At 49.6% G+C, this 24,986-nt stretch overlaps 1 protein-coding gene across 2 annotated transcripts in view; it reads right to left on the bottom strand.

The window, feature by feature from the left end:
• GFRA1 (GDNF family receptor alpha 1) overlaps nt 1–23,521 on the bottom strand; it is a 185,935-nt gene extending 162,414 nt beyond the window's left edge. For both annotated transcript variants that reach the window (XM_070432201.1, XM_070432202.1), the window contains exons 1-3: nt 23,238–23,521; nt 22,117–22,410; nt 20,782–20,865 (exon numbers count right to left, since the gene is read on the bottom strand). In XM_070432201.1, the coding sequence (XP_070288302.1) occupies nt 20,782–20,865; nt 22,117–22,410; nt 23,238–23,277 (418 nt within the window). In that variant the 5' untranslated portion in view covers nt 23,278–23,521. The remainder of the gene's footprint in view (nt 1–20,781; nt 20,866–22,116; nt 22,411–23,237) is intronic.
• Nucleotides 23,522–24,986: the final 1,465 nt, after the last annotated feature.

Genomic DNA, 24,986 nt, shown 5'->3' with positions numbered 1-24,986 from the left:
GGTACACAGCCTCAGCAATTCACATCTCACCTTCCACAGTCTGACCACAAGATCCCCCTGCCTCCTTCTGATCCCAGAATCCTAGGGCTCCCTGTCAGACTGCCTTGAATTCATCTCTCTTCCTACAGTTGAAGGAAAATCAAAACAACCAAAAGCAACTTGAACTGCAGTGTTCAGAAAGCAGTCTGCCATGTGTCTCTTCATGGGAGCCTGCCAACAGGTCTATAAAGTGCCTTCGGGCAGGTATGAACATGACTCCGGCACACAGGGGAGGAACCTGAGGCTGGAGAGGTTAAGAGGCGGGCCAAAGAGAGCGGGGTTGTCATTGGAGAGCCAGGGAGCTCAGTCCCCAGTCTGCCAGCTCTTGCCTCCAGCAGCCTCTTTTGCCCAGATGGGTGCAGTCGGTCCTTCTCCAATGTGACAATGGGCTGAGGAAACCACGCAGGCCCCACGGTCCCTGCCACGGTGCATTCCGATGGTGAGGCGCACCAGCTGGGCCGCAGGCCTCCTCCTCCCCGCTCCCCGCCGAGTCCTAACCGGCCAGAGGTGACTCTCCGGTCCCATCTCACACTGACCTTCTTCCTCACCTGCTCCCTCACACCACACGGCCTCTCCCGTTCTCTGTCTGGAATGCTCTTCCCATCTGTCCCTCCCAGAGAGCACTTCCTACACTTGAACTTTTCTATATGTTTGGGTCTCTCTCCCCTGCAAGACGATAAGTTCCATGAAAATGAGGCCAGTCTGACTTTATTCACCATTGTATCCCCAAACACCTAGCCAGGGATGGTGTATGCGAGGCCGTGAGGTCTGCAAATGCTGAGGCCTTTGTGTGACCGTGAGGGAGGAGTGTGGAGCTGATGGAAGACAGTTACTCTTTGGCCCTAGCGGGGACCTCTCAACACTAAGGGCAGATCCAAGAGCGGGAGGTCAAGTCCCACCACATGGCTCAGGGATGAGCAACAACCTATGAACCAGGAGGTCACGGTTGGATTTCCGGTCAGGTCACATGCCTGGGTTGTGGGCTTGATCCCCAGTGCGGGGCCTGCAGGAGGCAGCCACTTAGTGATTCTCTCTCATCGTTAATGTTTCTATCTCCCTCTCTCTCCCTTCCTCTCTGAAATCAATAAAAATATTTTTTTTAAAAACAAAAACAAGAGCTGGAGGTCAAGAGGTGATGTTCTGGGTGGCAGTGCTAGAAACCTGCCCCAGCTCTGGATCATGTTCAAATCCCAGGAACTAACAACTCTCTTTCTCATCCAAGAGGTGAGTTTTCTGTCATTCATAAGCCAAAGCATCCTAATGGCACCTCTCTGCCAAGCCTGCAAGAGCCCTATATCAGCACGGTTTCGCACACTTCTGTCCTATGTCACCTAAGAGCTGGCTGCCAAATAAGTGCTTATTGATCTGTGTCCACCTCCCTGGCTCACACTCACTGCAAACTCGTTTACTCATTCAACAAATATTTGCAAACTTGGGAACAGAGAAGTGAGCAAGCCAGATGAGGTCCTTGTTCTATGCAACTTAATATTCTAGTAAGAGAAATGGGCAAACAAGTAAACCAACAATGTAATTTTAGATAGTACTAAGTTCTATGCAGATAAGGAAATAGTGAGATGTCATGAACAATGAGGGAGGAGTTGGCCATGGAAGACCTCTGGATTGAAAAGGACAAGGAGGGTTGAGCATCGACCTATGAACTAGGAGGTCATGGTTCAATTCCCAGTCAGGGCACATGCCCAGGTTGCGGGCTTGATCCCCTGTGTAGGGCATGCAGGAGGCAGCCGATCAATGATTCTCTGTCATCGTTGATGTTTCTATCTCTCGCTCCCTCTCCCTTCCTCTCTAAAATCAATAAAAATATATTAAAAAGAAAATGACAAGGAGGAGTCAGCCAAGCGAAGATGACAGAAGAACATTCCAGATAACAGGGGAAGCAAGAACACAGGCTGAGGCAGAAGGAGCTGATGCGTTTGAGGGGCAGGGAAAGGCTGAGTGACCTAAGAGTCTGTGACCCTTCCAGGGGGGAACGGGACAAGACGAGGCCAGAGAAACGGGCAGGGACCAGATTACTTAGGGATCCTTCTCCGAGGGCAGTCCGATGCCTGCGGGGACAGAGTCTCCATGTCTTTGACTCTCCCCATCCTTCAGGCCTTCTTACTTGGACATACCGCGTGTGTCCGCAGAGGAGAGGACAGAGTGAGGGACTCAGCTCCAGGACCAGTCTGTCCCCCTGCACGTCCCTTAACCAGTCCAGTCTTTAATTCTGTCATCCACCCATCAACCAACAGCCTGGACTTGGAGGTCAGAGAAGACTCTTTCACTTCCAACGTTCTCTAATTCTTTTCCTATGTGTGGTCTTTTTTAAAAAGAGACACGTCAACAGAAAACATAAACCCGGCCCGAAAAGAGAACTATCACTTAAGAATTACATTTTGAAAGCATGCATTGCAACTGTCACTTGGGTCACACTCAGACACCAAGTCTCAGTTTTGGAGACAGCTATTCTGCTGGCCTCTCAGAATTCCAGAGTGGTGACATGCAGCCATGGGTGCTTTCTGGGTAAGGTACACGAGCCCCCTTAAAGCGGGGGCCACAGCGCCGAAGCCTCCTGGTGCCCCCACGACCCCCAGCTATAGCTCCCTCCTGACCCCTGGTGGTAGCCTTGCCCTCTTGACTGGCTACCCTGTTGGCACCAGGCTCCGGCCCACCTGGGGGCCTTTGTGACCCACTAACACTGTGCTTCAGCCAGTGCTCAGATTGATTGGCCAGTTCTTCCTTGTCATTTAGATCTCAGGGCAACGTCACCTCTTTGGAAACTTCCAGCAACTAGCTGGATGGCCTTACACCGGTCACTGGATTTCTCTGAGCTTTGGTGTCCTTTTATGAAAAATGTGACTAGCCCGCACTCCGCCCCCCACACTCTGGGCAAACACTCAGGGCTGTTGTGAGGATGAAATGAAATAACCTATGAAGGCATCTCCTGTCCTAATGCTGGGCACCCAGCAGGCACCCACAATCAACATTTTCACAATTGTCCTCTGGCTCGCCAGCTTTGACACTGACCTCGGGGCTGGGGCTTGAGTTCCCGGGGACCATCACAGCGAAACCTTCCAGCCCCAAGAGGCTGTCCATGGAAATCTTGGCCCTTGCTGGTCAGGCCTGTTTTCCTAAGGAGGAATCTTGTCCTAAGAAGGGTATTTCCAAGAGCCCGTTCTTTGGGAAAGGTATCTATGACCGACCAGCCAGCATTCAAGAAGCAGGTGCCACCAAACCCCATAAAAAGTCATTTCTAGAAGCAGCCCTTGTAAGAGAGGATGCTAGAGGAATCTCCACCCCAGCTAGGCGGACTGGGATGAATGGGCTCAAGAATTCCGACCCTCAGTTGACCCCAAGCACAGTCTAGCTGCAGCAAGCTCACTTTCTCTGCAGTGACATAGCCGCCAACAGCTGTGGGATGTCACACACAGGGCTTCTTGGGGCTAAGGTTACCCCTCCTCCACCCCGAGAGGAAAGAAAGCACATTTTGGAGTCCCTACTTCTTCCTGCTTTGCTTCTGAGGAACAAATGTCAACAAGATATAGGATCCGCGGCCGTGTTTGCCACCCAACTGCACAGAACATAATTTTATACGAAGCTACACCCGCTTAATTGTGATGCATTAAGTATTATGTTCATTGTTTCTGAAACTGGGTGGAAATGAATAATTTATTTCAGACAAAGGAAACTCTTGAATATGAAATGCCTCATCTTTTAAAATTACAATTTGGAAGACAAGAATGAAAAAACACCCGTTGTCAGTGAACCTTACACTGCTAATGGGAAACAATGCCTCCGCTGTTCCTACTTTGTTTGCAAACATTACTTTTTTTTCCTCTGGTAAACAAAATTTAATACAACATTGTTGAGAATCATCGGGAAAGAGAAACACTAGGTTTTCCCCCATGCTCACAGCTGCTCCACACAGGGCTAGCACGTCCAATACTCATGTTCTGTGCTGGGTGAACACCCTTTCCTCTCCCTCCGGTGTTCCTGGGCGCACCTGGAATCCACTCCCCAGATCCCTGCACCCCAGTCAGTCTCTGCCACCTCCTTCCAGAGCTTTCTTTCTGGCACCCAATTCCTTCCGTCTCCCCGTCTCCTGCCTCTCCCTCCACGGCACTTCACTCTGCCCTGCTTTCTTCTTGGTTCTCCATCATCTCCCCAGCAACCAGCACAGTGCTGGGCACAGAGTACCCCTCAGAGAATGTGACTACTGGTTATTTTTCAAGAAGATGATCAATGTTTTGGACTGAATTACATTGGAGGTTGTCATTTCCTGCATGGCTATTAGTCTCTCTCTCTATCTCTCTCTACCTCTCTCTCTCTCTCTATCTCTATCTCTATTTCTCTTTCTCTTTCTCTACCTCTATCTCTCACTCAGCAGAAGAGACCTCACCCACTCAATCCACTGTTCCTATGTCATGCTAATACCTTGGGAGAGGAGGAAGAAGGCAGTCTGGGTATTTAAACGGAGGGGACTGGCAGTCACTCACCTACCATTTACTGAGCTTTGTCATGTTCTCTTTCTAAGTGTTGCCACCAGGAATCTCAGGAATGGGATCCTAGGATCATCCCTTTTATAGACAGAGGAGCGAGAACAGAGGAACTCTTTAGCCATGTCGCACAGCTGGAATGTGGAACTCAAATCTGCGTGTGTTGAACCCCCGAGATTTGCTCTTTACCACAACTCTTCCGTATTTCCTAATTTCCTAGGCTCACCAGGACCTCCACCCCGCCCCCACCTCTGGAATGACCGCACGTGGTCTGCCTGCTGGTTCTTGGTGTAGGAGTGTTGCCTGGCTCTGGGTGTGTTCCTGCCCAAGACCAGCTGCAGACCTAAAGGGCAGCGCCTCCTCTTCCCACCCCACCCCCACAGTGTCATTAAAACACGGTCATAAACACACCCGGACTCAAGGGCACACAGAGAGGGCTCAGGAACTTCTCAGGCACCAGCTCTGTGAGTCGCAGTCATTACTGGCTGCCATCCCAACAGCCTCCCTGCTCAGCCCTCCCTCCCCAGCGCGCCCTGGGGTTAGCGGGCATCTCTTTCAATTAAGGCAACTCCCTGCGTTTAGAATCTTGGAGTCTTTATTCAGACACTCTCCTGTGAAATGTTCTGAAGCAAGTTGGAGATTTGGCAGCGAAAACTCCCAAATGAGACACAGGACTAGGGAGCTAGAAGAACTAAACAGAATACAGAAAATAAGTGAAGAAACAAGCCCATACAGGCCCACAGAGAGGTTGGGTACGGCCATCCCTCCAGGCCAGGAGGACAGCCCCGGCCGGGGGATCCACTCACACTTGCCTGAGCCACTGTCCCCAAGTCAAAAAGCAGAGCCCATCCTGGGTCCAGACAGAGGGGAGACTTGGGGTTGGGGTTGGGGCAATGCAGAAAGGCAGGTGGGGAACCAAGACTGTCCACATTCCCACCGCCTCCCGGGGAGGTCTCCTATCATCAGCCAGGTCTTCAATGTGTAAGAGCCCCCCCTAAACAATTTTCAGTGATACCCACTCTCTTACCACAAGCCAAATTGTCTTCCTCCTACCACTCGCATTAAGACCCTTCATGACTTGGCTCCAGACCACTCTGCTTCCTGCTGGCACCTCTCTGCTCCTCCGTCACCTGCTCTACCTGTGCCCACCCACCTCCCCAGGACCATCCTGGGAGCCCCAGGCTGCCTCCGGGACTCCTGCTCCTCTGCCCACCCATCACTGGCACCGAAATGGGGGCCTTTGTACACTTGGTCTTTTCACCCCTTGAGGAGGTAATTCTGGGAGAGAAGAAGGTGAACTTGACCTACACTTGCTCCAAGTCCACCAGGAGCTGAGGCAAACAGCATGGGGCTCCTAGCCTCACTGTTATTTCCCCAGGAGGTACCTTCTGTGATGAGAAGTTACGCATCCACAATAGGCCATCTCTGGTCTAGAAACATCCAGAGGCCCTGAGTATGCTTTTATGACACAAAACTATATTACGTTGAACCAAATGAAATTTCTGCTAGTTCACTCTGAAAAAAAAAAAGGCCATTTCATATGATTCAACCGAAAAATTTAAGCAAGGCTGAAGTACATTAACCAGGATCCTTCCGTGGTTCTGCTAAGCCCTGGTGCGTGGCAAACCTGCCCATCTCTTCTCCCACCATGGCTGGTGCCTAGTGCTCCAGCCATCGCAAGGAGCTTATTACTAACTAGCATCTTGGACTCTTGGTGCCTTTGTTCATGCTGTTGCCTCTGCCTGCCTGAAATGCCCTCCCCCCATCTCTACTTACCAAACTCCTATCCATTCCTCAAAACCCAAAGTCTCCTTCAGCAAGCCTTCTCTGACCCACAGCTCCATCTCATCAGTTATTCCCTTCTTGGGGCTACATCTGAGTGTTGCAAGGAATTCTATTCATTCACTTCCCACTTTGCATCATAATTTTGTTCACGCATACCTATCCCTAAACCAAAAAGAGAATCCTTGGAAGGCAATGGTAAGGTCCTATTTATCTGAGTCACTTAGGTTTCCTAGTGAGCTCCCAGCTCTCCATAAATATCTGATGAATGAATTTGGCAGAAATATCATTCTATCACACTGGAAAATATTGAAACTGATAGAGAGATTGACCAATTCTCTCTTCATTCTGAAATGCATAAATCACATATATTCTATGTAATATATGATTTATATAAATATGTATACACACACTTTGAATCATTATAAAGGCGATGTTCATTAAAAAACATTTCATTTTCAAAATTAAGCTATCAGCTACTACAGTGTGTATATATATTTTGGGGACACCCGGTGTCTATCACTCGGTAAAATGCTTAGCAATCCTCCATGCAGGCTGTGCACTTAACTTTGATGGACCCTTTCCTGTTATGTCCGTGTCAATGGGTTCTGCAGCCCCATCTCCTGGATAACAATGGACTTTTGCCATTCCTACCTGTGTCCTGGACCTCAGCTTCCTTATCTATCAAACGGGACCATGATTACCTATTCTTCAACAAGGTTGACACAAGTTATTACCGATAAACACCTAGCTCTTGCTTCTCACAGCTGTTGCAACATTGCTTCTAGTTCTCTTGAGGTCTCATGGAGAAAGCAACTGGGAATAGGTTTAGAGTTTCAGCCTGGCCACTCCTTTTTCCATTCAAATGCCACTTGCCATTCATTCCTACGCATGCAAGAAACAATGGGATTCCATGGAGGACTGGCCGGAATTCACTGATCTCCTGGTATGGCCTTCAAGAGTGTATCTGAAACGCCTATAACAGGGATCAATGAAACATTTCATAAACACGGGCTGTAAGAAAACTGCTGGCCTGTTCCTACAAAGAATGCAATCAATACTTATTTTCATACATTATTAACTGGACACAAAACGATCATGTGCAAAGGGTGGCAGCACTAGCGGTCGGCATGGTGCTTCTTAGACCATCCGGTGGGGCGCGAAGGGATATGGCAGCAGCAAGGTGGAAGCCGAATGGATTAGCGCATTAGGTCACCTCAACGTGGAACTGAACTGCGTATTCCTTCCCTTACCACTGGGTAATGCTATTTATATGACAACAGGACCAAAACCATGGCCCCAGGCATTTCGCTCTACTTCAGAAGCCTTCCATCTCATACAGAAATGAAAAGAAGATACAGCCCAGAAGTTGCTTCTTTGGTTAATATTTCTGCAGTCCTGCAAGAATGCTTTTCACACTGTGCATGGTCTAGATTTCGGTTGTCAATTAGGAACGCGTCAGAATGCAGGGGTAAATATTAAAATAATCGATATTTGTGGGGAGCCGGCACGGCCATGGCATACTCAGCCCCAGGGCGCCTTATGTGCCATGCCAGCTCAGCCTGGTTCAGTGACCCCGAGTCGGGGGGTGAAAGGATTGAGAAAAGACAGACAAGAGGATGAAAGTTGGGTCTCGGTGGGACGCTGCTCCCTGATGAGGAGAGAATGCCAGCACCCACAAGCCGTGTCTTTATTTTATAGCAGATGCCGCGAGGCAAAGTAGGGGTGTGATCACGTTGTTTACAGCATTCTCGTGAGTTTCAACCCTACTCAACTACATGCACCTGAACTCTAGCACAAAGCACGTGGGGCCACGTGTTTGGACCATAGGTTCAAGCTTAGAACCACAGCCATTGGCTATGATTGTGCTGGGAGGGCCCTGCCCTCCAGCTGGGACTTGCACGTGGCAATGAGAGGACCCTGTCCTTTCATGAGTCCGAGGCTTGAACCTGGCCAAAACACCGTAACCGCGCCCCACAGATATTGGCGTGTATTTCAACTCCAAAGGCCCTTTGTCAAACAGGGACTCAGGTGGGAGACAGGGAAGAAGAAACTGGGAATGAGGAGGGAGAAAAGGGACTGGATATCTGATCCTTAATAAACGAGCCCGCTTTGTGCTTAAAATCTCAGCCCGTAACAGGAGGAAGTGCACAGGCTTTGGAGATGCAGGAACAGGCTGTGAATCTGAACTCTTCCACTTACCAGCTGTGTGGCCCTGAGAAAGTCACTCAACCTCTCTGAGCTCAGGTTTCCACCTCAGAAATCAGAGATGCGTCCTGGCTTTTAGCGGTGGCTGGGGACCCAAAGGAAATAATGCCCAGGAACAGGCTGCCCAGGGCAGGGCACTCAGCGGCTCCCATGGGTTTTCCTCTCCCTACACTTACCTCCCCTTTAAAGAGAGCGCAGGTTTGGAGATCACAGAGCTCTGGGATGGATAGGCGGAGTCCCAGAGGGAACTGTGGTTTGACCAAAAATAGGCCCTTTGACCAAATGATTAAAAGTCTGTCATATGCTAATGCTTGAACGGGGCGGACCTTGGGCCAATTTGGTAGGAGTAAATTGCAATTGATTTTCGAAGAAATTGCTTGTTCTCTTGCCTTTCCTCAGCTGTGTCACACTCTCTCACACACAGCTGCCTTTGTCACAGCCAGAACCATCTGAGACACGTGACAAGGAAGACCTTTCTGAGGCAAAATGTTGAATAATATAGACATCCATACTCACACACACTATAAATCCATGCACACATGAGCAGGCAGATAGACTGTACAAATGTATCCATCTCTGTGTGTATACATGTTTATACCGATGTTCGGAGGGCTCAGTTTTAGAAATAATTCTGCACCACTGTTGTATCCTGCTGTAGGCTCTGCAAATCCCTCTAGGGTTGGAGAGATCTCCTGAGTCGCTTTTATTTTTGCAACAACCTAACTCTTTGAATAAAGATCATAAAACAGGACACCCCTAAAATCCCTCCATGCACTCCCCGCCCTGTCTACAGGAGTCCCTGGATATGAAAATGGCTAAAAGATCACAGGAGATAAAAAATCATAAGAATAAAGGTTAACAATAGCCGCCTTCATCCCTAATTTCTGATATGGTGATAGGCCCTCTCAGAACATTAATTAGAAAGGAAGGAGAGATGAAAGAAACGCCCCGGGGACATAATAAATTAGCCCCTTATGCAAATCACCCATTCGTTTTCATCACTGGCCCAGCTAGTTGAGTCTCTAAATTACGGGAAGTGGTTAGCTTCTTTAACAAAAATTCCAGATAAAGGATTGATTTTTTTTTTTTTTTTTTTTAATCTGAGGGCTAGGGGGAGGCTTAAGGCAACAAATAATTTCTCAGTTTCCTTGCAGGAAACTCTGAAGGGAGCCAAAAGATATGGAAACTAACGTTCCAGCCACTGGTTTCTGTTGCCAAACAAAGGCTTATTAATTAACCCTTGGAAACAATTCCAAAACAATGGGTACCGGCCCCAGAACTGTAGTCGATGGCTGTGGTTCCCACCCTAACTGTGAACAAACAACATGTGGCATCCTAAAGGGGGCACAGACCTGAACAGGTAAAGGGCCATTTAAAAGAGGTGGGGAAATGCCAGGATATGGAGTTTCAAGTACCAATTTAAAAACACACACACCTAATTTTACTTATCATCACTGTCCTAGACAATTTATGTTCTCCTGTCCTAGAAATGTATGGAGTTGTTTTCTTATCAAAGAAGGGGACTGGACTAGAATGACCTCCAAAAGTCCCAACGGCAGCTCCAATCCACTGATTTTATTTATTTGCAAAACAAACACGGCACTTCCGACCATTTAATTTGTTTAAATACACGCTTATGACAGGCATGTTGTCTACTGGACTCACTCCTGGCTGCGTTTTTCTCCTTCCTACTCTGTTCTCCACTTCCCTATTTCTTATTTTGTTTTATCTTCTTCCCTATATTCAAATGAGCTGCTATAAATATATCCTGGTTCAGAGCTAGGTATATATTTAATAAATCAGGGTTTACAAATGTTATTAGTATGGTAACTAAAAATGCCAAGATGGCAAGTTTCTTTGGTCTGAAGAAAATGCTAGAAGGAGAACAGTAAGTCTCAGAATCACCCAACATTCATCCAGCAGGCCCTTGGAGAAGGAAGGAAAACAGGTTAAAGAAGACTCTTGTCTCCTGCCCTTTTTTTAAATAAAAGGATGCCCTTCAGGAAGGGAAGGCACTGGCCCAAGGTCACCCTGCTGGTTAGGGGGGAAGCTGGAAGCCTGCCTCTTGGACCAGTGCTCTTTGGGTCAAACAATCCTGATTTGGTCCTTTCTCTTGAGAATTTGGTACTGTATCCCAGAGAACAACAACCACAAAAAGCACATCCTTTGGAAAGAATAAGCTTCGACAGCAGAAAATGAAGAGATGGCAGAAAACAATCCTTCGGAGGACTAAGGAGAAGAAATGAGGACAGACATATTGGCTATAAATAATTCTGAGCCTTGTAACAATCTTTAGTTCATACGGTTACTTGTCACTCACTGGTGTTTTATCTCCCCTCTCCTGGTAACGGGGCCTACAGTCACTCTATGCAAAATGTTTGGCTGCCTCTACCTTCACAGCCTTCGCTGGGACACTGAGGCCTTCGCCATGAGGACTGAGATAGTGGGATGAGCTGCTGCTTTATTCATCAAACTTCGAGAGGCTGACAGTTCATCATCATAATAAGATTGGCCTTGAGGAAGTGGTCAGTGTCACAAGAAGACAGAGATTCCTCGGGTCATCAGGTAGACAATCAGAAAATATGTGTGGAATATGACCCCATTTTTATTTATAAATATATCTATATCTATATCTATAACTATATCTACACACACACACAGATTCATATATAGGAAAAAATCTAAAAGGCTCATATCAACCTGTTTACAGCGATTATCTTTGGGAACCTGCACTGTAGGTGATTTCAGCTCATTTTCCTTTTTGACCTGTTTGTAATATCTTATTGTTCTACAATAAAAATGGATTGCTGAGGGGCGGGAGAGAGAGAGAATAAAAACCAAAAGTAGTGGCCTGTGAAAGTGAAACGTACGTGTCCTTAGCCCAGCCCGTGGAGACGGAAGCAGCTCCCAGCTGTGCGGCAGGCCCTTCTCCGGGAGCCGTAATTCTTCCTGCTCCAAGGGGCGTTGGAGAGGAGATTTATGGGGAGAGGTCAGGAGAATGGGAATCAGTCAAGCTGAGAAGGGAAGGCTGATCACAGGAATCTTTAAGCACAGGAAGAGCTCCCACCCCGTGACCACCGGCTACAGCCAACTCACCTCCGACCAAAGAGCAGAACGGGGGTTCTGAGCAGCAGGGAGACCTTCCACCAAGGGGAGTTAAGACTCAAACTGGGTTCTGAAGACTCAGTTCTTTCCTATAGGGCCCGCTGGATAGAGGGTAGGTTTTTCATTTCTTGTCCCAGGTGGTTTATGAGCGGCCTCCTGAAAGCTTGGGGATTGCTATCCTTATTAGGACATAGAATCATTGTTCCAAGATCAGGGAATATGGTTTGCTGAAGAGAGTCCCAGTCTTGGAGTCAGGAGCAAGTCAATGGTGAACACGGCATTGGCACAGCATTAAAAAATGGCCAAGACTCATCGAGAACCAGCTATGTTCAAGGCATTATTCTAGGTATTTTACATACTGCATCTTTAATGCACAAGAACCTATAAGGTAGGAATTACCAACATCACATTTTACATCTAAGGAGCCTGAGGCACAGTAAATGCAAATGACCTACAAAGTGAGAGCTAAGAGGCACCCAGGTGGATGGAACTCCAGAGCATATGTTCTTCCTCCAGCACCAGCAGGTCCACAGCTGGAGAGTCACGAAGCTGCCTAGGCCACTGTTGGGACAGCAGCTGGTCAACCCAGCTTGTCTGGACACAGGATGGCTGGAGTGAGACTGAAGATCAATTAATAGAGAAATCTAGGGAGGAAGACTGAAGCCAAGTCACCAAGCTGCTAGGAAAAGACCTGCCAATGAGGAGGCCAGGTGGGATTGGGAGAAACTAGACACAGAGAGGACAATAACAAGGCCAGGGCAAAGTTCAAGTGAGAGATAAGACGGGAATGGAGAGAGGGCAGCAGGACTTAGTGATGGGTCCAGCTTTAGGCATGAGATGGTAGAGGGGGTGGAGATGACCCCAACGCTCATCACTTAGACAGATAATGCCATTACGTAAGACAGGAGACTGGAGAAGGAAGGGTGTTAGGAGAAAAGGGGAGAGATGATGAGACAAATTGTGGATGTGCTGCGTTTGGAGTAACTGAGATACATCCAGATGGAGTCATCCAGGACTCAGCTGGAAATAACCAGTTTAGAGCCCAAGAGAGGTTGGAATAGGAGGGAAGACTCTAAGTCATGGGTGTAAGTGGAGATTGAGGTCCTAGGGATGGATAAAATTTGTCCAGAGAACACGCAGAACAGAAAGGAGCCAACAATGGCCTCCTCTAAGGAGCGACATGTCCTGGCAAAAGTCTTGGAGGCTACCCTCAAGCAGTGTGGCCCTGGCCAAGTTGCTTCTCCTCTCAGAGCTTCAATTCTGTAAAAGCAAAGGGTCACAGCAGGCCCTTCTTCTCTGATATTCAAACACCCATGGTTAATGGGATGCCTGCTCAGGGCCAGGAATGATGCTCCATGCTGAGAAGACGCCCAGCATAATGTGCAAGTCCTTGGCTTTGTAGTGGGAAAGGCAGACACATAAATAAGTCCTCTCAATATGCTGTGATTAACAGCTACCATAAAGGCAAGAGCAAAATGCAGCATGAAAGAGTCCCGAGTGGAAGTGCCTGTCAGGGAGAATTGCAGCGTGGCCCTCCGAGATGAAATTTGATCTTGGTCTTGAAGAACTAATAGAGACTTCCCAAACAGAGGCAAAACCATGCGCAAAGCTACAAGACAGTGAATGCACATGAAGTCCCTGGGGGATGGATTGCTCAGTGAACGTCAGTGGAGAGGAGGTGGTGGGGCCAAGCTGGCGTGCTAAGGAGTTTACCATATGCCAGCATAGATAACAGGAAAGATAATTAGCTATCTTACAGAGCTGAATGGAAAGGAAAGGACCACTATACACCCCTAGCAGCTGGCATTTACAAACCCTTCTCTAAGATCATGATTTGACAAGACAGCAGATCACCTCATAAGGCTCTTCTTCAACATGTAAAAAATTTTAAGAAAGTTTTTTTTAATAGTGACATAAATAGGATGGAACATTATAACAGAGAAGCTACGTGTGGCTAATTAATCATAGCATCATTCAGAAAAAAAAGGAGCCAGATTCAAAAGAGAATTGCAGCGGTTCTCAACCTGTGGGTCGCGACCCCTTTGGTGGCCGAACGACCCTTTCACAGGGATTGCCTAAGACCATCCTGCATATCAGATACAGTGGGGCCTTGACTTACGAGTGTCCTGACTAACGAGTTTTTCGAGATACGAGCCGTCTCTCGGCCGATTTTTTTGCTTTGAGTTGAGTTGCGAGCTAAAATTCAGGTTACGAGCCAGCTTCAGATACCCCACCGCTAGCTGGCACAGCGAACGTCACAGTGATTTGACATACGAGTAATTTGAGTTACGAGCTCTGTCACGGAACAAGTTAAACTCGTAAGTCAAGGCCCCACTGTATTTACATTACGATTCATAACAGTAGCAACATTAGTTATGAAGTAGCAACAAAAATAATTTTATGGTTGGGTCACAACATGAGGAACTGTATTTAAAGGGCCAGAAGGTTGAGAACCAACTGCCCTAGAGCAAACCATTCCTTGGGAACCGATCTCAAGATGCTCAGGCTTCCTGGGCAGGTCTAAGCCACCCCCAAGACTTGGGAGGAAATAATGACAGAGCCAGAGAGCTGGAACTTTGTCTTCCAGCAAAGCAGGCTGAGGCTGTTCAGACCCTAACATCAATCTTTCCCAGGGATCTATCCACTTGATTCTTGTTTGCAATTCCACCAGCTTCTATTATATTCTAAGAAGGTCTGGCATCTCTTGACTCTCCTCTACAAAATCCAACCTCCCAATCAATACTTTTAAACCTCAAAGCCCTCTTTTCTGCTGGCTGCCCGTGGAGGTGCTTACATCCTCCCCCTCTGATCCTCCATCCTCAGGCTTTCCTTGGCACCCGCCTCTACTTTCAAAATCTCTCTCTGCTTTGTCTCCCCCTCCAGAGAGTCCAGAAACGTTGCCAATAAGTTCATCTTCCTTTCAAATCACTATTTACTTCTTGCTGTTTCTTGAACTTGCGTGAAGAAGAAAATAAAAGGCAGAATGAAGGTTAAAGAGCTGAGAGTCATGGCTGCCAGAGGCGTAGATGCGAAACGCCAGCGGTGGCTCCTCTGAAGCGCCCCCTCGTGACCCCCTAGACTGGGCTCTCTCTTCTCCAACACCCTCTTATACTGGCTCACTTTTTCCTCTGTGCACTCCCTCTCACTGCCTGATTCTTCATGTCTGAGATCCCTAAAAACTACACCGGCATCAACCCACAGTGCAGGCACCACCTGGGGCCCTTTAAAATGCCTGAGAGGCGGAGGTTTGAAGATGGCGGTGCAGGTAAATGCCTGTACTTGCCGCCTCCCACAACTACATCAGAATTACAACTAAAATACAGAACAACCATCATCTAGAACCGCTGGAAAGAGGGCTGAATGGAAGTCCTACAACTAGAGAAGTAAAGAAGAGAGCACACTGACACTGGCAGGAGGTAAGGAGATGTGGAACGGACTAGTCCGGCACCCACATGGGACCACTTTTTTAATTGGGAGGGAGATGGTCTCTGCGGAGGCCGCCTGGAGGAACAAGGCACCCCAGCCCCACACCAGACCCCCAGCTCCGGGTCCCAGAGCTGGGAAAAGAAGTCCCTATGGGCAGTAAGAACTAAGGGCTGTAAAAACCAGTGTGGATTGGGGCTCAGTGACACAGAGGCTGCTGGAGACCCAGCTGTTCCTCTTAAAAGGCCAGCACCACGAACTGAACTTACAAGGTCCTGCTTCCTCTGAGCTCCAGCACCAGGACGAGGCTCTGGGGAACACAGACACAGACGAGGAGGTACTGGATTGTCTGGCATCAGGGCAGGAACTCGGGGGCAGCTTTCTCCCAGGTCTCACAGGGCTGACTGGCAGCCAATTATGTTTGCTCTGCCCTGGTGATTCCCTAAGACCCAGCCTCATCCAGTTTACAATCCCACCCAAGCTGTGTGTAGCAGCTTTTGCATATAAATGGCCTGTGCTTGCTCAGGCTAAAACCTTTCAAACAAGCTGCAACTGCGTCATGGAGCCCAAAACTTATCAATAAAAGGCCCAAGACTCAGCACCAGCATCAGCCTACCTTGCTTCATAGCTGAGCCTAATATGGGCACTTCCAAAACCAATACAAAGAGGAGGAATTTGCAGACCTCTCTGTAGTTCCTGCAGGTTGGCCCCAGACAGTGGCTGACTTTGCACCTCCCTGGAGACGCAAGAGCCAGTGTACCCAGTGGTCAGTGTCAAACCATACCAGATTACAGCTCTACACATCAATAAGCAACACACTCAAGGGGCAGACTCAGTGAGCACCAAAGCCCCACTGAAGCAAGTCCTGCTCCATAAGGGTATCTCCTACACAGCAGCTCTCCCACTATAGTCACAGCTGGTTCTCACAGGCAATTGGCCTGGAGGTCAATTCCTCCCAGGGACACCAACAGCAATCAAGTCTCAATTACAACAAAACTGTGCTCACAGCCCACAAAGGGGTGCACCTAGAGCTCCCAGCTTGGGTGACTGGGGAGGCTGAATCACTGGGCCCTACAGGACACCTACTACACAAGGCCACTCTACCAACTCTGGGAGACATAGCAGCTCTACCCAATACATAGAAATAAACACAGGGAAGCAGCCAAAATGCAGAAACAAAGAAACATGTCACAAATGAGAGAAATAGAAGAAAGCAAACTACTGGATATAGAGTTCAAAACCACGGTTAAAAGGTCACTCAAAAATCTTCTAGAAACCTCCAAAAAAAAAAAATGGAAAAGGACCAGTCAGAAATTAAGCATACACTGACTGAAATAAAGAATAATATACAGGAATTCAACAGTAGAGTAGAGGATTCTGAGAATCAAATCAACAATTTGCAATAAGAGGAAGCAAAAAACAACCAGAAGAGAAAAAAGAAAAAATAATAAAAAAACATGAAGACAGTGTAAGGAGACTCTGGGACAACTTCAAGTGTACCAAAATTCGCCTTCTGGGGTGCCAGAAGAAGAAAGAGTGCAAGATATTGAAAACCCATTTGAAGAAATAATGACAGAAAACTTTTCCTACCTGTTGAAAGAAATAGACTTAAAAGTCCAGGAAGCACAGAGAGTCCCAAACAAGAGGAACCCAAGAGGACTACACCAAGACACATCATAATTAAAATTCCAAGGGCTAAAAACAAAGAGAGAACCTTAAAAGCAGCAAGATAAAAGCAGTTAGTTACCTACAAGGGAATACCCATACGACCGTCAGCTGATTTCTCAACAGAAACTATGCAGGCCAGAAGGGAGTGTCAAGAAATATTCAAAGTGATGAATAGCAAGGACCTACAACCAAGATTATTCTACTCAACAAACTTATTACTTAGAATTGAAGGTCAGATAAAGAGCTTCACAGACAAGAAAAACCTAAAGGAGTTCATCACCACCAAACCAGTATTATATGAAATGTTGAAGCATATTCTTTAAGAGGAAGAAGAAAAAGATCAAAAAAATATGAACAACAAAATGGCAACAAATACAAATCTATCAACAATTGAATCTAAAAATCAAAATAAATGAACAAGAAATCTAATGAACAAAATAAACGTGAATAAAATAGAATCAGAGGCATAGAAATGGAACAGACTAACGATTCTCAGAGGGAAGGGTGCTGGGGGTGTGGGAAGAAATTAAACTAAGATCTTATATGCATTACCTATGGACACAGACAATAGGGTGGCGAAGGCCTGGGGTGGGGTGGGAACTGGGTGGAGGGGCACAATGGGGGCGGGGCGGGGGGGGAGGGACATCAGTAATAATCTCAACAATAAAGATTTTTTTAAAGTGCCTGAGAGGCCAAACTTCTGCTATCTCATTTCCACAAGAGTGGTCCCCCCAATCTCCCACCACAGTTCTCCCCGACTAGGCTGCCTCATTTCCCTTCTGCAACTCAGGCTTCGGAACAGATGACAGTTTGACCTCCACATGGCCTTTTAACTGGTGATCAAGTAAACAACGGCGAAGTTGACTGTGGGTTTTGAGGAGTCGAAAGAAAATGGAAACTCAAGAACGTCAAACATGTCTTGTTCGGTGAGAGGTTCAGCTCACGCTTAATGCATGTGGATAAACATTCTCTTCACATGGGGCAGGGAAAACCAAATACGGAAACTCTGACGGCTGCCATATCTGCAAGCAGAGGCCCTGTTGTCCTGGTTTCCTCCGAGAGATTTTCAAGACAGAAGGGATATTCTAGAAACTCAGATTCAAGCCATGAAAAGCAACATTTATCATCCTACTCCTCTGTCCTTCTCCATCCTACCAACGCCAAGCTGAGTAATATGCATTATTCAATGACTTAAACCCTCTCGGCTCCATTTGGCTTTCCTATACCCACTTAAGGCCCAGAGTCACTGTCAGAAGTCAAAGCTCATTAATGCTGGAACCTAAATTCAATGCCCTTGAGATATAAAATGTAGTTCTAGACAAAGCCTTCCGGGCTCTGATTAATTCATCATGACTTCTGGGTTCTCACATTCCGATCACACTTGCTATGAAAAGACATTTGGTGGAGGGAGAGATCCAAAAATGAATGAGTAAAACTTGGTTGGGGCAGAAGAATCTCCTGTACTCATCAAAGAAATGCAGATAAAACAGTGGTATCTGAGAATGACCCAGCCACTTGGAGTGAGTCGTGAAGACAAGGACTGAAAAGACAATGCAAGAGCACAGTGGAGACATTCTAGAAGTGGCCTTGATCTTCCCTCAGAATCATGGACTGTTAGGACTGGAGATTATTCACTCCTAGGGCCTCATTATACCAAGAGAAGAGAGATGCAGTGAGGGAAAGTAAGTCTGTTAAAGTCCCATAGCAGTTCTGAAATTAGAACCCAATGGCCCTTCCTCTTCACCCTCTTCTTTCCTCTCACTGTCCATGGGAAGGTCCATATCCTTATAGGCATCAGTACAAAGACTGAGAGGTAACATATCCATGGGGTAGACAGCAGGCAAAAGGCACTGCCCTTCAAAAGCACTAGGAAGGCTCTGGTTTGTGTTGCTCAGTGGTTACAGTGTCAGCCTGTGCACCAAAGATTCACAGGTTCAATTCCCAGTCAAGGGCACATACCTGAGGTACAGGTTCAAACCTGAGCCCCAGGTCAGGGCACCTGCAGGAGGCAATATCTCTCTCACATCCATGTTTCTCTCTCTCTCCTTCTTCTTCTTCTTCTTCTTCTTCTTCTTCTTCTTCTTCTTCTTCTTCTTCTTCTTTCTCTCTCTCTCTCTCTCTCTCTCTCTCTCTCTCTCTCTCTCTCTCTCTCCCTCCCTCCCCTTTCTTCCTCCCTCCCTCCCTCCACCCCTCCTTCCCTTCTACTCTCTCTCTTAAGAAAAAAATCAATGGAAAAACTACCCTTAGGCGAGGATTAACAAAACAAAACAAAAAAAGCACTAGAAAGGCCAAGTTCACTTCTGGTATCCCATCTACCACACCCCATCCTAGTTCCTACAGACCTGATCCCATAAGAGCCCAGATGGTCACAAACACCTGTCCCGGCTGAGCCAAGGGGACAGACAGCATTAGTAGGGATTTAGAGTGAAAATTTTCAGCATTCTCCAGGATAATGTATGAATGCCTGATACTAAACTTGTACCCATATATCTTATCCCAAAACACACACACACACTTTTCCTCTGAACCAAAGGACAGACAGAATAATGTAGAGGAGTGCTTCGAAAGATTCATGAGCACATGAAGCACTGAGCCCAGAGATCTTCTTGAAATGCAAATTCGGATTCAGTAGACCTGGGACAGAGCCTGAGATTCCACACTCCTAACCACCTCCCAGGTGACTCTCTGGGGCTGTTCTGAGGCCCACACACTGAGTAGCTAGGGGCAGACATTACACAATGTTGGAACCAAACAAATCGGGGTTTAAATTCTGGTTCCTCCACTTAGGAGCTTTGTGATTCTTGGACTGAGTTTCCTAACTTCATTCTGCCTCAACCACCTCATCTCTGAAATGGAAACAAGAATATCTAAGAAACACTTGATGATGATTACATAAGTTAATGATGTGAATATTTTTATAGTGCCTGGCATAGTATAAGGGCTTGATAAATGTCAGTTGCTGGCTGCCTCTAAGATTCATGAAGGCAGGGACAACATCTGTCTGGCTCCCTGCCAAAACCCCTATGGCTAGGACATAGTAGGTGCTCAGTGGATGTTTGTGAATGAGTAAATGTATCTCCAGTACACCCACACACAAGCTCAATATTTACACGCTCCCGTGGTTCTATGGCTTTCTGTAGGGAAACATAAAACACAGAACACCAGAACACTCTCACCAGTAACAAACCAGCATCTCATAGAATCAAATTCAACATTAACCACCGTGCATAACCACTGAAAACATATCATTTGTGATGGCTCTATATATATTTGAGAAAATGCCTTCACTGTAAACAAATAAAGACAACATCAGACAGAAGTCTGTGCATCATGAAGAGAGATGACTTCCTCGCTCATTATTTATGCGGTTGTCTGAATGCAGATGTTATCACAACTTAATTCTAAATCTAGGTTGATTTCCAAGCCAAACGTAGAATTGCAAGGACAGACAAAACAAGCCCGGGGAAGCAAGGCTACTTTGTAAAGGGCCACCGGGGCAGTAATACAGTATCTTACATATGCACACACACTGGCTCAGGAACAATTAGAGACAAAAGAACTGTTAACAAATGGCAGAGCTTAATCTTTTAAAGCAAAGGCAGACAAATGAATAAATCCAAAATTCTTCAACAATCTCAGATGATCTTCAGACATCTCATAAAGTAAGTGGCATCATTTAAACAGATCCCATTTCAGGGAAGCACTGGGTCTGATACATAAAGAAGAGAATACTATTGCCACCTACAGACAGAACCGCACTCCCTTTGCAAGAGTCGGCCAATCGTATTTTAGTGTGTGTGTGGGGGGGGGAATTCAACCAAGTCACCTCCCTCCAACCTCTTCCAAACCACCACACCACATTACTTCATTTAGAATGACTTTCAAGCCATACAATCATGTCTAGTCATTCTGCCTCTTCATTATCATCATCCTATTTCTAATTTCCCAGAAACACTGTGCCATTCAACTACCTCCTCATACGCCGTTTGAGAGCCAAAGAGAATGCAAGCCAATGCATCTCACGCAGGCCAGGGCCCCAGAGTAGAAGTATAAATCTGCTTACCAGGTATGAAGGGGACCACCCGGAATATATCAGACAATCTGCTGTTGACTGGTTCATAGGGGGAATCTTCGAGCAGATCATTTCCTAAAAACAACAGGAAGATTGGGCTCAGATCTGGAACACAGACATATTCCAGGCAGTTTTTGTTACTGAATCTGAATTCTAATTATGTTATGATTGTGTAACAAAAAGATGCTGAAACTTTCAAAGACTTCACATGCCTCTATTTGGCTCTGGTTGTTTGTGTTTTTTTTTTTTTTTTCATTCCCTCTGCCTTTGTTGTCCTTGCTCTCCCCAGAGTGCCATGAAAACACTGAAGAGCAACCCAGCCTGATTTTGCTAGAACTCTCTCCCACTTCTGCAAAGGAATGAAATCAGAGAGGATATCACGTGCCCCGCTCGCCTCCAGGAGCCAATGGAAGAAAGGTGACTCAAAGGAGGCCCCCCATTCATTCCTTTGCTCCACAAACATGGCGTGTGGTCAGAAAGCAGGTACCCTAGCTATTAAACAGTCGGTCTTTGAAACAGGTTTTCATCAGTAGGTTCTGGAGGGAAGTGGTAGCTGATAGGTCAATTCCGTTTATTACAAATTTCGGATGTGAAGTCTCGGTGGAGAATGAGCGCCCTGGATGTCTGCGTTAGATTTACAAACACAGCCACATCGATCAAAGTGGATGTCTGTGGGCCTTTCCCTCTCTGAGCCACATCCATGTTAACCGAGGTTGAACCATACCAGCTGGTTCAAGACTCAGCTAATCTAAGATGACAAATGGTTTTTCCCACATCAAAGCCTTTGATCAGTTTGAAGGGGGGGGGGGGGGGAGGGAGAGGGTAAAGATAGAATAGATGTTACTGGACCTTTAACACTTAATTCTTTCTCTTATGTCAGAATAGACAGAAGGACAGAATAAAGGGGGAAACTCCAGGGAGGACGCAGGGCGAGTCTGAATAATTATTCTGTGAAGCCAACTCTCCTTACAGAGAAGTGGCCGTCCCTTGGGTGGCCTTTAATGGGGTCCCTCCTACTCAAAGCTCTGACCAGATTTCAAAGAGGTCAGCGGGGTCCCGGGGTGTCCCCCTCACCCATAATGGGTTTTCCAACAACCAGGCCCCAACAATGCAGCTGGGCAGGCTGCAAACACCAGCTGCTGCAGTCCCTGGGGGCCAATGAGCGGTCCTCACTCTGCAGCTGGGAGAAGGGAGTGGAGGATGAGGTCAGCCCGACCTGGTGAGGGGCCCGCGGGCCTGGGTGGTGGTGGGGGGGGGGACAGGACGGGGGCGGTGAGGGGCCCGCAGGCCTGGGTGGTGGGGGGAGGCCGGGACGGTGGCGCGTACCCTGCAGACTCTGGTACATGCTCCAGTAGATGCGCAGGCAGTTCTTCTCCTTCTTCATGCCGCGCTTGCAGCGGCAGCTGTAGAGCGACTTCTGCTTGAGGGCCTCCATGGCGCTGCGGCACTCGTCCTTGGCCTCCAGGCCGGATGTCAGGCTGAAGTTGGTCTCCTTGCCCGCCACGCACTGCCTCAGCGTGCGGTACTTGGTGCTGCAGCTCTGCTCCTTCAGGCACTGGTCGCTGGCTTTCACGCAGTCCAGGCGGTCCCCACCGCTCACCTCCGCCGACAGCAGCACGTCTGGGGTGCAGGGGGAGGGAGCGTGAGCGCGGCCAGGCGGGGACCCAGGTCCCAGCCCCGGCCCCGGGGAGGGCGCGGCCCCCAGGAGGACGCCTGCTGGACGAGGCTTCCGGGGCGCCCTGCGTAGGGAGCCAACCTGCCCCCCACTACACCCGGGAGTCCATGTTCCCGCCCTGGGACCTCCTGTTGCCTTGGTCTCCCCTCACCCCCCTTCCCCAAGCTCCGGAGGCTTTGCAGGCTTTTCGGGGTGTGCCCGAGAGCCTTTGCTGCCCAGCGCGCGAGCCGGCCCCGCAGCCCCGGGGCAGACCTGCCCGAGCCGAGCCCGGGCTCCAGCCGCTCGCCCGGTCCCACTCGCCTGGAGCCAGCGGAGGAGAGCGGCGGGCGGGGCGCGGGGCGCACGGCAGGCACCCCGGGTCCGCGGCCAGCCCGGTGGGGAGCACGGGGATACTTGCTACTCGGGGAAAAGTTTTCCCTTCCAAGTTTGTCTCCCGGCCCAAGGCACGGCTCCACCCCACCTGCCCGCCGCACCCCTGCGCGCTCCCCGGGACCATCACGGGGTGCCGGGTCCCAGAGTGGAGGGCACCCCTTCAGTCCCGCCAGGCCAGGTCATTGAAAACCACCAAAAAGCAGAACCAAGCACGAGAAGCTGCGGGCCAGTGCACGTCGACACCGCCTCCCCAGCCTGAGGTGCTGAAGATTCGGGATCCCCTTCCCCAAAACGGAACTTGCCCACCCCCTCCCCCGCCACCCCCACCGCACCCCGCGCCGCGAGGACTCCCGGGAGAGACTCCGAGAGGGTCGGCACGCTGGCGGCGGCCTCGACTTACCCAGAAGCGGCAGCGCCAAGTACAGAGTCGCCAGGAACATGGTGCCGGCGCGCGGCTGGTCCCCCTTCGCCGAGAATGCCGACCCGCCGCTGGTGTCGCGAGGGAGCTCAGCAGCCAGCGGTCCCCGGACGGCCGCGCTGCCCTGGCCGCCCCAAGTTCAGCGCCATCCAGGGCGCGAGCGAACTCCCGTCCGGCTGCCGCCGCTGCCGCGGGCGACTCAGCTCCGCGCGGGCGCCTGGCGGCTGGCGAGGGCGGGAGGCGGTTCCGCTCTCGGGGGCTCCGGTCCGACCCCACCTGGAAGGGAGAGCGCGCTTTGAAATGAGCCCAGAGCTCTCTCCGGAGCCGCCGCCTGCCCGCTGCCCTCCTCCGCTCCCGCCTGGGACGACTTTCCGGAGCCCGGCTGAGGCCCCCCCTCCCCACCCTACCCGTGTCTGGGCGCCAGGAGGGGGCGCGGGGGTGCGTGTGCGTGTATTCCGGGGAGCCTCCCGCACCCACAGAGGAGGGGCTGGAGAGGTCGGACGCGGCTCCCAAAGTCCAAGGGGATGTCTGTGGCTGAACGCAAGCCAATAAGGAAAGAACGTTACTTTCCCAGCGCGGAGCCGGCCTGGAGTCGCAGCTCTCGGCGGCGGCGGCGGCGGCTCCTCTCTCGCCAGCCCAGGCGCGCAGAGCCCCTTCTCCTGGGAAGTTCGCCACCCCCTCCTCGCGCCAGCTCGCTGGCTCCGCCGCCAGCCCTCCCCACCCTGGCCACCAATCGCCGCCCCCCATCGCCGTCTCCCCTCCTCCCCGGCTCGCTTTCTTTCACAGGCAGCCGGGCGAGGGGGGCCCGACGTCCGGGCTGGAGCTGAAATCTCGCTGGTGCGCCCCACCCGGCGCGCGTCCCGGGCTCCCTCCCCGGCGCCCGCGCCGCGCACACATCAGCCCAGCGCCCAGGACTCGGTCGAATCGGTGCCACCAGCCTGGGCGAGCGCACCGCCCGCAGCCCCGGAGCGCCAGGGCAGGTGCCGCCCCGCGCGCACCGCGGGCCCCAAAGTTGAGGAACGCCTGCCAGAGGGGGAGAGGGGTGGGGAGGGCAGCGATAGGTCCCCAAATTGACAGAATGAGAAAACTCTCCAAATGCCACCAACCTGGACTCAACGGACCGTGTCCAGCTGCAGCAAGGAACCAGTTTATTTATTTCAGGGGGTGTCCCCGCCCCCTCCGCCCCTTTCCGGGCTCACGGGTCTGCGTTAGGAAGAAAGATGCGGTCATCTCCGGGATCTCAGAGGATCTAGTGGGGCCAGAACGGTTTCCGAGCAGAGCCCCCTAGGGCTCGGATGCTGGCTAGGGATCTCAGCGGTTCCTGGGAGCTGCTCGGAGGATAGCAGCTTCGGAAACCAGATTTCTTTGCCAGGGGACCCCCGGCCTGCTCCTACTCCCTCCGACCGTCACCCCCTCAGATACTCGCCCGCAGGGACGCCGCAGAAGAACACACTCGCTTGCGGTGGGACCCGTGGACCGACCCAGCACGCGCGCTCAGAGCACACAGCGCTATGCAGCCAGCCGGCTGCGAGCTCGCGCTCTCTCTCTCTCTCTCACACACACACACACACACACACACACACACACGCACACACACACACACACACACACACACAAAGGGCATCGTGCCCGAGGACTCTTACGCCCCACTGCAATCAAACCAGACCTTTCTTCCCGACACAAAGTTTTCCCCCACGTCACTAGCGGCTGTGACCCAAGACTTGGCGCGTT

This window comes from Myotis yumanensis, unplaced genomic scaffold (genome assembly GCF_028538775.1).
Source record: "Myotis yumanensis isolate MYYU_CA2020_CCGP unplaced genomic scaffold, mMyoYum1.0.hap1 SCAF_13, whole genome shotgun sequence".
Lineage (NCBI taxonomy): Eukaryota > Metazoa > Chordata > Mammalia > Chiroptera > Vespertilionidae > Myotis > Myotis yumanensis.
This window is presented reverse-complemented; position numbering and strand designations above follow the sequence as displayed.